This window comes from Barbatula barbatula (assembly GCF_947034865.1).
Source record: "Barbatula barbatula genome assembly, chromosome: 11".
In the NCBI taxonomy this organism is placed as follows: domain Eukaryota; kingdom Metazoa; phylum Chordata; class Actinopteri; order Cypriniformes; family Nemacheilidae; genus Barbatula; species Barbatula barbatula.
Genome location: NC_136774.1, coordinates 2,288,498 through 2,302,018, shown reverse-complemented (window position 1 = coordinate 2,302,018; position 13,521 = coordinate 2,288,498). Strand labels below are relative to the sequence as shown.

At 40.7% G+C, this 13,521-nt stretch overlaps 1 protein-coding gene across 1 annotated transcript in view; it reads right to left on the bottom strand.

The window, feature by feature from the left end:
- Positions 1 to 13,521, bottom strand: part of mtor (mechanistic target of rapamycin kinase) — a 74,001-nt gene that overhangs the window by 43,403 nt on the left and 17,077 nt on the right. Inside the window, exons 21-28 of the mRNA XM_079467425.1 lie at positions 13,233 to 13,400; positions 11,736 to 11,848; positions 8,756 to 8,918; positions 8,172 to 8,264; positions 7,064 to 7,210; positions 5,889 to 6,031; positions 4,464 to 4,626; positions 3,554 to 3,699 (exon numbers count right to left, since the gene is read on the bottom strand). Coding sequence (XP_079323551.1) covers positions 3,554 to 3,699; positions 4,464 to 4,626; positions 5,889 to 6,031; positions 7,064 to 7,210; positions 8,172 to 8,264; positions 8,756 to 8,918; positions 11,736 to 11,848; positions 13,233 to 13,400 — 1,136 coding nt within the window. The remainder of the gene's footprint in view (positions 1 to 3,553; positions 3,700 to 4,463; positions 4,627 to 5,888; positions 6,032 to 7,063; positions 7,211 to 8,171; positions 8,265 to 8,755; positions 8,919 to 11,735; positions 11,849 to 13,232; positions 13,401 to 13,521) is intronic.

The following is a 13,521-nucleotide window of genomic DNA, read 5'->3' as shown; positions in this document are numbered from 1 at the left end:
CTCATTTCAGTTTTCACGTCTCTGAGCAGTGTGGGAGGTCCGCGTGAGGTTAGGCTGCCAGGAACTGAATGGCCTTACTTGACCTTTCAGTGCCTGAAGTTTGTTCCGCAAAGCTGTTCTTCATGTCATTTAAAACACGGCACGAAACCTTCGGGTAACCTCAAGCATTAATTGAGCTCTCAGTAAAACACTGATCTAAACGCTGCTTGTAATTTTGTTTAAACCAGGCCGTTCTTTCAAGTTTTACAGCTAAGGGATTAAGCGCTCATTTAAGAGCCCTTTGTACTTTGCTTGTAAATGTACGAATATCGTGTGTGATGGAGAAAGAGACGTTAATGCGCAACTGCTGATCATCGTCAGGTCCATCCAAGCATGTTAAACAACACCAGGACTAACCTCAAATGAGTCGATTGCACGCAAATCTAAAAGAACCGCTGGGTGGAAGTTCGACGATGTCCACCGGTGTGGAAGAAACATCTTCAATGCTGCTCAAAACAGGCCCTTTCGTTCACCCAGCCACAACAAACAAGTGTGTAAAATGTATTTTAAGTCGGAGTTCAATCTAACAATGCAGTGTTGGATCCACAAGAACGTTATAAGTAGTTCATAAGTTGCATAAATGCAAGGTTATTTTAGTTTACTCAAATTAAAACTTAGAAAACGTTTATGTTTAATGAAATCAAATGATATATTGGCCTAAAAATTATTGGAAAAGTTAAGTGTTGCCTTTGAAGCACGGAAATGATTATCATGAACAAAAACAAGATGATTTTATCTTATATAGCAACATAAGAAATAAACAATTAAAATGACAAAAGCATCAAACAAAATTGCAAAACTAAAATTAACATTAAAACTATAAATGACAATAATTACAGTGAAGCTCTCTTTGGTTTGATCCCATCCTTTGTTTTCCCAGGAAAAGCCAGCTCCTTTAAAATTGTTTTAATAAAGTCAAGCTGTGCTTTGCCCGACATACCGATGGACTGATAGATCATACTGATGGATGGTAAAATGTGATCACATGTTTAATTATTAAGCAATATATCCCAGAAAAACAATATCCTACTTAATTCATCTTGAAATGACACAATCGTCATCTGAGACGCATACAAAAGACCAAATCATGGAAAGCAAGCAAAGTGGACCGAAGAGAACTGTCCACAGAAAAAGTGTTTTAGTTTTTTTGCCACACAACAGAATATTATGATGACAAAACACAAACAAGCCAAAACAATAGCAAAGAAACAAGAAATTGGACGCGATAAACAACAGGCCTGTCTCTTCTTACTCGCCCAAGTTTGTTTGAAATTCCCTGAGAAAAGGCCTATGCATTAATTTGACAAAGGTGGACCACACTTGATGACAAATCAGAAGGCACGAAGTTAACAAAACAAACCACACACTCTTCTGACAACAAAACCAAGCATCTCGCTGTGACCTCCTTTCATCTCTCATATCTGCAGTGATCGTACACTATCTATATGCTGATGTACTTCTACAACACAGGACCTCAGTCATATATGCAGGTAAAATGAATTCTTGCTGACTGAAACCCAAACTGAAGTATTGAAGGAAGATAATCCGCCTAATTTCCTTCTTCTTACTCAATGCTTTACCGTGGCTCAGTGTTTAGAGCATGGCGCTAGCAACACCAAGGTTTTCACTGCATAGTACTGCACGGTATGGCACGGTACAGCTCACTTTTGGGGGTTTTCCACTGGTTACAGTACCTGATACTTTTTTCACTACCACCTCGATAGAGGATCCAAGCGTACGGTACCGATGCCAAAATGTGACGTGTTTACATACAGATCACTGATTGGGCAGAGAGAATCATTACCAGTGTCAGTGGAACACATGAATACGCATTTCAATAAGTAATATTGGCATTTCATTATATGCTTCGTGACAGTAAAATAATGATTGAGACCTTAAAGCAATGCTAAATGTCACATTAGGTTACCCACGTGCATCGTCGAGCAAACCAAATGATCGTTGTCTGCTCCTTGCTGTAAGATTTACTAAACTCTCTGGTATTATAGCAGTATTTTGTTTTGCTGCCATCCGCCATGGATATGCTCCATTACTCATGTGTTCTGCGTGTGTTTGTCACGCTCACAATGATGCTACGGCAGTAGGGGCGACGCAACCTTGACGATAAATGTATAATCCCAACCCACTTTGAAGCGCTACTAAACTGCTGAGGAAAAGCAAGTGAAATAAGCTGTACCGAGTCAAGTCATGCTAAATCTGACAGTACCACGCAGTGGAAAAGTGCCATTAGAAACAAATGTAAACTATCATGAAATGTAAGTCGCATTGGATAAAAGCGTCTGCCAAATGCATACATGTAAATGTTATCTCAATGGCTCTACAGATGATTTTATTGGATAGTGGCATTGTGTGCGTGTCAAGAGTGACTAAAGTATCTAATGTCGTAAAAATTGAACGCGTTGAATAAAAATGAGTGCACAGGTAACGGAGGCCTCTGAAGTGTGCTCATGGGAAATCCTGAAGAGGTGAACGGCAGCTGGAATGTATTGAAATCATCTCATTGTAAACTCATCAGGTTGTCAGAAATTGAAAACAGCTCCATAGGAAGGTCGAGCCAGATACAGAATGGAGGAAAAGGCAAGCACTGTATGGCTGCACTGTCAAATAAATGTGTGAGGGTGGATGGAAACTTTCAGAAATCAGCAGGATACCAGGTCGAGTTCACGATCAGGTGTAAACAAAAAAAAAGAAACATCTGGTGCCAGGTCTGTGATGCCTATTGGCCAAATTCAGGACTCTTCTCTGAAAAAGGATTTGGGTTGAAAAACATCTTTAAAGGGGATGTGCCATGGTGTTTCATGCATTCTGCCTGCTTTACACTGTTAAACGTGTTGTCTTCTCATGCTTGATATGGTCAATTTGTCAAAGCACGAGTTGAACGTATGACATAGAATTTCTGTGCTTGATTCACTCCACCAGGGTTCATAAAGGTTTCGGAAAGTTTTTTTCGAACATAGATTCCCGTTTCGTAACATGAGTTCTTAGTTCCTTATTGGACCATTATCCCGGAAAAGCACGCCCACGCGTCGTCCAGTCAGCTTTGTTTGCTCACTGCATTTGGGTGATAAATGTTATATAAACGGTGGATATAACGCTGGATCTGGAGATTGTTTGAAACTTATAGATGGCATGGTCCCAGCGCTAAAAGATGCCGGACTTATGGTGAATCAATGCAATGATGTATTGTGTGCTTGTGCTGTAGTTCTGCCTCCCTGCACACCTCCAGCCACTTGTATTTTCTCGAAAAATAATCGTACCGCTGTATCTGTCTGTTATAAATTTGATATGAACTATGCAATACTACTCTATAGGTACTTAAGATTAATATGAGATTGGCAGAAACTGCGTGAGTTACCTTTTCTCTAAGTACTCCCATATGTCATAAAAAACTGTGGGTGTGAAAATTCCTGTATCATTGCGTTTTTGTGCACACGTAATCAAATATTTTCCATTTTTAATATAAAGGGTGTTTGTATTTAGTCCTGCAGTGTCCTACCTGATGAGAGACTCTAAAATCAGGGGTGAAGGGCCCTTCTGGAACTCAAGCTCCTTGTAATGTAAGGCCTTGGCATAGGCTCGACATTTAGCAGCTCTTTCTCCCAGCAGAACAATGCCATTGTCATCTCTCAAGGGAAGTGGCCCCTAAAAGACAAATAAACAAATATATATAAAAAGAAACATGAAACAGGCCTAAATACAGAAGAAATGGAGAAACGCTTATATAACAAACCCCCTCTTCACTTCACAGCTCTCTCACATCTGCTATGTCATCACTGAAGGGTGTGAGCTGTATGTGATGTGCCGGAATAAAACCGAACAAATGCACCATTGATTTCCACTCATTGCGGATGATCTCATTGTGTTGAGGAATATGGAAAGAAATCTGAACACCCCAAAGTTCAGGAGAAGAATTCACTTCACAGGCTTCAGCGAGCGGTGAAGTAGCAATTATGTTTATTAATGAAAATGAATGACCTTGCTGGACCAGACACAGCGATACACCTGGGTGTGATTCAGTAGCATCTCGCTTGAATCTATTCTAAAGAGCAGGACAAGTGAAAGTGGCACCTTCATTTTCCTGCCAGATGCCTTCCAACAAAAGAGGGAGTGAAATTGTTTGTCTCAAGACTTTGTTCAAACTTGAAATGCACATTACATATTAAAGTCTTTGACTTCAAAGAGACTTAGAACTTGACGTGGCTCTTTTAAAAACGTATTTTGTCAACATCCAATCTAAATCATCCTTCATTAATAATCTGTTGTAAGGCGTGATGTATTGACTGAGGTTGAAATCAAACCTTGACGTTCATTAGATTAGATTATGGGACTATATAGCCTGTTTTTCACTAACATCGTGGAAAGTGACCGATCAGATAGTGGTCTGGGACTACAGACACCCGACTCACCTTGTCACTGTGTTCCATGAACTCTGCGAGGTTGAGGAGCGTCTGCGTGACCTCGGCGATGTCCTGAGAGGTGAGAGCAAGCTCAATACTGCGGATCAGTTCATCCTGCTGATCTTCACTGAGCTCCGACCAGCACGATAGGAAAGCTGCATTAAAGAGATCCCTGCGAAGAAGACATGACAGAATGGACAGGATCAGGTCGGCCTGAGTTACAGAACATTTCTTCTAAAAAGAGTCGTAAACATCCATCACCTTTTCGAGATCAAAACAGGTGCTGTTTATTTGTACAATACACATGGTTTCGAAGCCAATTTACTGAAAAATCATACTGTTAGGTTTGTAAAATCAGAATGTGACTACAAACAAACAGTGGACCATAATTTTGCATTTCATTTGGAAATCAAGGTCTCAGAGTCTGGAGGAAGAGAGGAGAGGCACAGAGGTCCAGTGTGACGTGTCCACAGTCAGGGATGATTTGGGCTGCCATGTCATCTGCTGGTGTTGGTCCACTGTGTTTTCTTTAGTCCACAGTCAACGCAGCCGTATACCAGGACATTTTAGAGCACTCCATGCTTCCTTCTGCTGACAAGCTTTATGAAGATGCTGATTTCATTTACCGGCAGGACATGGCACCTGCCCACACTGCCAAAGGTACCAAAAGCCGGTTCACTGACCATGGTGTTACTGTGCTTGATTGGCCAGCAAACACTTAGAGAATCTATAGAGAATCTATGGGTAATGTCAAGAGAAAGATGAGAGACACCAGACCCAACAATGCAGGTGACCTGAAAGCCGCTATCAATGCAACCTGGGCTTCCACAGGCTGATTGCATCAATGCCACGCTGCATTGATGCAAGAGGAGGCCCAACCAAATATTGAGTGAATAGTAATGAACATTCTTTTTAGAAGCCTGAAATTTCTGTTTAAAATAAAAAGAATATTATGTAATATTCAACTTTTCTGAGGCACAGAATTTTGGGAGTTTTCTAGTGGATACACGCGAGCTCTGGTTAACTAGTGGATACAAAAATCACTGATAAACTCATTATCACAGTTAAAACATAAAAATGTGACACCAAATATATCTGGTCGGACCGCCCAAGTAAATGCATTGTATGGAAAACGCTGTTAAAACGGGTTGAGCTCTCTCTCAGTTTATTGGCAGCTGATCAGGTGGCTTTGAAACACAGTCTGAATCTTCCTTCAAGAGACTAAGATCCACACAGATTTTTCCGGTAAATTCTTTTTTGATTCAAATATAAGATTGTAATGCGATTCATCTTGTTGGTTTCAACAACTCTACAGAAGAATGCTTTGAAATGGAAATGAACGGGAAAAATACTTTCCCAACCGACTCCGCTGAAGTGTCACTGTTGCGTTTAACTGCCGGTTTTCTTTTGAAGAAAGAGGAAAGTAAAGTTCACCTTGCGAGTGGTATATACGTCTGCGCCAGAGACCAGCAGGACCGCAACGCGGGTGAGGACGATTCTTTCAGCAACACCACGCTGAGACGTCTCAACCACTCCAGCCAGTCATCTTTGGACACCTTCCTGGCTGCACCCCACGCCTGCACACAGTACAAACCGGCCCAATCAGTCTTTTGCATTTACATTTATACATTCAACACATGCTGTTATTCAAACTGACTCAGACATAATGAAACATCACCGGCAATTAGTCATAAGATCCAACAATGGAAGATCAGATGACTGGGAGATCTATAGTCTGTTCCAAAACCTCTAGTGGGCAGCACTTTAAGACGACCACAGACACACTAAACAGCCACCTACTGCCTACATAGGCAGCCAACGTCTTAGGTAGCATCTCATCCGCCATGGAGTCTTGTGAGGGTTTTGGAATGCATTGATTTCCCAGCCATCTGTGATTCAAGCTGATCTGAACATAAAATCAACATCCGTGTGAGGCAGAAAACATTCCTCCGTGGTTGAATGTTTAATATCTGGTTAAGGGAAGAATGAAATAATGTTGATGACAGTGGATAGATTCGACAGGCAACACCTGCTCATCATTATAATGTGTTTGATGAACGAGAACAGATAACCTTCTCGACGGAGTGCCTGCAGGACACATGATCATCAAAATCATGGAACGTGACAGCAAGGCAGTTTGTATGCGTCTCAATAATACAAGAGCATGCTGAATGTGCACAACAGGACCGTGCTTGCATTACAACGGCCCCATTTCAATCTGAATATTTGCGTGCAAGAGTGATACGAGCCTTTGCGCCATTTCAAGAGCCGTTTTCTGCATGCCACTTGACTGAGCACCTCGAAGGCAGGTTTGATTAAACTTCATCATTTAAAGACGCAATGAACCACAGCTCATTCAACCTCACACGATACCAATGAAGAAAATATCTCGTGCTTGATGATAACATAAACTAGATGTTCTAATCAGATTTCCACCGAGGGTGCCAAAGCCGGTTTATTTTCATTTGGACGTCTGGTATTAATAGAAACATTTCAGTATTGCGGGCGATTCGTTAAAAACCAGCCGTTAGTGGCAACCCACAAAAACAGAGACGAGCGCTCCATTACGTGGGGGTGAATATCTGCAGGTGACACGTCATCATACGGACCTTCTGAAGCGCTGTTGTGCTGACGTGCAGTTTCTTCATGGGTCCCGACTCCGCCGGCCCGCTGACCAGAGTATCGCTATGATTACTGCGCAACTGTCTGTGCTGAAAGATCAGAGGGTCTTCCTCCTCTTCAGCCAGAGTATTTCCCTGAGAACAAGATGGAAATACACATAACATCAACAAAAATACAGTCATATTTATTCCTATACTGTTGTGCTTTACAATGCACGGTGTTTCTAACAACTTGTACACGCAGCCGTCTGTTATCGCGAAATAATCACACTGTCGGGGCTTATTTCTGCGCTAACAGCCGGCTTTTATGTACTATATCCCGGCTACTTGCCACACGAGAAAAAAACGGACATGAATTGTGAATTTGAAAAAATAATTTGCTCTTTTTTTACCGGATGCTGACCTTCCGCGAAGAAAAGCACTTTGGATTTAAGGTAAGAAACTATGTTGAAATGTCACGAACAGGCAATTTGGTTGAATCATTTGTAAATATAATGTCCTGTATGTTATTAAAGGACATATTTAATTTGTCAAAAAAACCTGTCACCCTTGTGTTATTAGTTTTAATAGGGTGATATCTGGGAATAACAGACCTGCAAATGTTGCGACTGGCCAATCAGAATCAGGTATTCCAACGAGCCGTGTAATAAGAATGTCTAAAGGTGAAACAGACTGCACACATCAATAAATGATCAATTAATAGCCGAATAGCTAACCACTTCCGCTTAGCTAAAGTTTGAGTTCCATTGGCAAAAATGAACCGAAAATAAAATCCTACTGAAAAAGCTCAAGTAGGACACTTTTCTGTTGAGCAGGATTATGTGCTGCTAGGAAATATCATGCTGTCCATTGTTTTTGAGTGGCAAGGGGCCACCGGCTGAAACAGGAAGTCTGGGTTCACTAGCAAAGGAGGATTGGTGATTCACACAGGGGGCTGACATCAGGAAATGGAAGCAAGCTTCTCCAGAAGAACACAAGAGGCGTTTTGTTTCAACCCTCTGACTTGATTGAAATGTCTTCAGGGACCTACTTTATGCTTAAAAAATGTGCTTTTATTACATTACGTGCGTAGGCTTGGGGAGGGCGGGACACTGACCTTTACGATCCGACAGATGAGCACATCATAGCGCTGGTGGTTGATGCGATGTTTCAACATGACTTTGTTTACCATGGGGATGAAGATCTGGTACTGTGGAGGACAAAACTTATTTTAATACCACAGCAAAAACGAATGCTACTGAATGTACTACTATTTTAGCATTATACACATACAAATGTGTCCTTAAGATCCATGTGACTAAAGGCCTTTTGGTCGCCGGTACACAAATAACAATGTGTGGTTCCTTCAACTGCGGAAACTGAGGACTGTGGGTTCCAGTGATGAAAAGCAGCAGTGCTCACGACGGCCACATGTTGCATGGTAATTTTAAGAGGGGGAACGGGTAAAGCAATGACCTCAGCCCGTCTCTGATCGAAAGCCTCTTAGCGGGACACTAGGAAATCATTAGACGGTCGCTTTACAACAAAGTTACATTCATGGAGCAAAATTATGGGCATTCTAGCACAAAATAGGTTTCCACAAGATGACGGCATTATGGCAACTTTACAGACCCAACAAAATGTCAGAAGTTAACCCAAGGGCACATGGAAACTTATAGACAAGTCATCCGCGACTCGTACCTTTTTGCCCAGCTGAAAGACCAGCGAGGACAGCGTGTCCATGGAGGTGTTCCTCAGCTCTGGAGTGACGTCGAGAGTGCGCACGATAGGGTGAATAATTCTGGAGGCATAATCCGTGAAGTCCAGAGACTCGGTCAAGCGGTCTAAAGTCTCTAAGGCCACCCTGAGGAGCAGAAAGAAAACAAACACGAGATATATTGACTTTTACTAGTTTAAAAAAAGATTTGCATTTTACGCAAAATGGTGCTTTCGGTGTTGTCATTTTTCTCGTTAGTTAGTTGTTATTGTGGTTACTGTGTTAACTCCAAGAATGATAAACGATATAAAGCTTCCTACTGTATATTAGTGTCCACACCATCAGAAGTCCAAGCTTGAATGCTGCCGTGTCACATTTTAAATAAGCAAGCGCGTTATGTTTTATCATTCAACACTTGAGGAAAAAGTTGTGAAAGTGATCTCAAGCGCCTGTATCTTTATTGTTATATCAGTGTGGACGCCACTCTTCTCTTAAATGTATTTGTTGGTGTTTATGACATTTTGATCAGTATATGCGACTCAGGTGACTCCTTCAGTGGAAGTTTATGGGATCTTTGTCTGATGTTAAAATCTTCTAAAAGCTCTTCTTCCCAAGAAAATAGACACATCTGTACCGCGATACTGCCAACAAAATCAAGCACTTTAATAAAATCCAATCCGTGTCTAACTTTCCCTTCAAAATTCTCTTTTAAACTCTTCTCAGCAGTCTGTCAGTAAACCAGCAGGGATCAAATACAGATTCATGTCTGTAAAAACCGTTTCGCAGAGAATAATAAAGCAAAAGCTGGCCAAAACCGCTTGGCATCATGTGATCTGGGGTCAGCTGACTCACTTCTGTCCTCAATACAAATGCGCAACCTATTTCACTACCTCCAGTGCCTTGTGCTCATTTTAAAATTCAATTCACTCCCTACACATCACTATACGTGTAATGTAAAAATGTAAAGACCGAGTGCGAGTACAGATATGTATTCTGGTACTCGCTGATACTGCACCTGTATTTTTATGAATACTAATAACTCTCAAAACACATGGAAAAACAGCAACAACAAAAAACTATTTGATGTGCTTGTCACAAACTTTCAATGCAGTTCTGTCAGGTATGTCACGTGAGGTATCAGTCTATCTATATCGTTCCATCCCTGCACGTGCTACGAAAAAATCAGACAGTGGGAAGAATACATTTAGTAGCACGCGTGCGATACAGTTCATCATGTGCATTAGACAGAGCTGTGTGTTTGTGTGAAGCGCGTTTGTCCTTTTGCTTGCTTGAATGTGATGTTGTTGAATCAATGGCGCACCGCTATTTTACTTAGTTTAAGTCTATTTTGCGAGTAAAAATCATTTTCCGGCTGCATTTAGTCCGTACAACTAGACTTTGCGTGTCTGAGTGAATGAGATGTGCCGTTTAAAAAACGACATGTGTGACGTTGTGTATTTTTCTGCAGCTCACTGTGAAGACATGAACACATGAACTTCATTTCCAGAGTTTTCACTGCTTGAGTAAAGCTACAGCCAAACACAGTGAAACTCAACTCATCTTCGCGACAACCCGTCAAAATAAAAGTCCTGTTAACCTGAACACAAAAATGCTTCAGTGTATAATAGTATTTACTCCGGATAATTATAGTACCCTTGTAGTAAATGTATGAACTGTAGTCAAAACAGTATACTATAGTAAGGTAAGGTTAAAAAACACTATAGCATCTAGGACTTTTACTGCAGTTTACTACAATATTTTTACGTGGACAAGTATATTACTATTATATAGTGTAAAATAAAAACGTAGAACTTAGAAAAATTGTAACTAGTTTAGGCAAAAATAAATGGCCCTAATTTATCCATCTGTGCCAATAATGTCTGATGTCAGTTACCTGCCTGTTCACATGATGATCTGGTCTTGTGTTTAATAACTGTTTGGCCTCTGCTACAAAACTTTAAACCTCTGTAGCACCAGTGCTATGTGCAAAAAAAGTTAACCAACAGCCCTGCCTACTATATGGTATTAGTTATTAACATTATACACATATTTGTTTACATCAAATATAAGAAAATGTAAACAAACAAAGCCATTTTAAGCTAAATGACCAGGGGGCGCCAGGTGTGAGCGCAAAAAAACACGACATGTGAACAGCTTCTTGCATCATGGCGTGATTATAATTAATCATCTTAACGCGTTAATTATGCATGTTTACACAAACTAGCTAATGTGATCTGTCAGGTAAACTTCACACCCTGACTTCAAGAGATACTCCTACAAGCTAAGTTAGTGCCTGTGACCTTGTTGTTAGCGCGACTGCTTACCATGCCGGACTCATCACCGGTTTTAAGTGGAATCCCGCTCGGAGCGGCTTGCATAGTTTGAGCCATTTTACTGGTAACACTGACACTGCATGATGTTTTTGACTGCTTTCTTGCTAAGTGCAAAGTGTGTTTACTGAACTGTGAGTAGCCCTTGCCATTTATTTAAGAAAATCCAAAACAATCCAATAAACTTTTATTTGTGTCCCTACAGTATTTGCGCAGAGGTTGACAAAATGTTTAAAAAAACTTTCTTGTTTACCTTTATCTAAATAATTATAATAGAGTATAATATTCAAATAGAGTATTATTGAGAAAACAATGGTTTTTTTTTTATTTCCAGCATTATTTTAAACGAAGTAGGTCATTAGAAACATTTTTCAGTTGTTATTTATTTACTCCCTATTTATGTTAATCGCAATTCTTGTTATATTAAAATACGAATTATGCTTTTAAAAAAAGTGTTTTATTTATTTTGTATAGGGGCGCAATATTAAATATTGCCTAGGGCACTAACAGAGGCTGCCTTTGTTACATATAATATGCATAATTTACTCATCTTCATGACATCGTATTGGAATATGAGTAAATGATGCATTTCATTTTTTATTAGATCAAGAGATCTCATTGCACGTATACTGACTTGCGGGCCTGCAGTGGAACATCAGGGGCGTCAAACAGTTTAACTATGGGCGGCAGCAGCAGGTGGAGGTAGTCGTCCAGGTTTGCTCCGAACAGCTGGATGGCCATGAGCAGCTAGAAAACAAGAGGATGCATGATAATACGTGATATGACAAAAAAATATTTATTGTAGAGCTGTATGGCCAAAAATCTGTTGACCTTAAAGACGGGGTGTCTGATTTCTCTTAGCCGTTGTTGATGCTCAAATCACCAAAACAAACACACCTCTACCCCATCCTTCACTTTCGTCAGCGCTTGGCTCGACTCATGTCCGTCCTGTGCACCTTACTCCCGATTGGCTACAGGGTTGTATTGGTACTCGGTCCGACTTTGTCTAAACAAGCGTAATTCGGAAATCGGACACCTCGCCTTTAACACATCTCTGTGTTCATCGATTCATTGAAAACATTTCACAATATGTTATTAAAAATGGTTATAGGTATATGATTTTATCGCAGTGTTGACTTTAAACATTGACTTGAACAAAATCAAAAGTAAAATCCAAAATAAAATGTATAAAGTTCACAGTGTGCAAAATATCGCAATGATAGGAGATCATGGCAGGAGACAAGACCTATTTGAGCTCCTTCAGGTCGAACTCAATGCTCTCACAGAGACGGTGGGTTCGCTCTTGACTCGGCAAACCCAGACTGTGGATGTGGGGCTGAATAACAGCAGAAGGACGTGTTGCTTTGGCCTGTAGCCACACACGTCTGTCGGGGGACACTTTCTCCAGACGTCTGATGATTGAAGATCTATAAACTCTGCGGCGCATGACCTTGATTTGTTACAGCGCTCTCCGGAACACTCAGTTGGGATTGGTCAATGCGGCATTCAGCCATGAATTATATAGGCCAGTAAAATATCAGACCACAATTTCTATCAATATTATATCAATTCTTTCTTTCAAAAAATTACACACATCCCCTAATGAATGAGCCAACCAGCCAATATAAGATTAAGAATAGATACATATAAATCTATGAACATATGCAAACACACCCTAAAGTGTTCCAAAATGATTGTTCTCAGACGCGGAGGAGTAGTAAATCCAGTGAGGGTTTCTTGGTCATGAGAGTGCATGAGAAGGCTTTATAGGACATGACATCATCAGTACCTGAACCCCGTCTGAATTTGACATGATTTAGAACAGTGTGTGCAGAAGTCCAGCGGCTCACAGAGATTACAGTGAACTAAAGCAACGTCTTTGCATTTATCCTTTTAGTTCTTAAACACAGATAAGAATTGACTAGAAAGGACCTAAAATTAAAGGATTAAAACTGACTCACAATGACAGCTCGTAAACTCGTCATACTACTTCATGTTAGTTTGTTTTACCTAAAGGTAACAAAAAGGTTTCAAGGTATAAATGCCACTGCGGAGGTGTTTATGTGTCATGTTATGTCCTGCACGTTACTTTTGAATGAGCAGATAATATCATTATGATCGACTGCCCCACCTTGATGGTGACGCTGCGTCCAGGGCTGCCGTCGTGCATGAAAACTCGCAGCATGTGCGGGATCAGCTGGGGCAGGTAAAGTTTAAACTCTCCTCCGAGAGCCACCACGATCTGCTCGATCAGCAGAATGATGGTGTTCTGCATTGGGTTGTTTGGAGTCCAGTATTCCTACAAAAAGAAAACCACCATATCCCAGTGATTCAGATAATACACACACACACACACACACACACAGTACATTTGGACATGATGAACAGTTGTTTAGTATTCTCAGAATTATTCAAGCTGA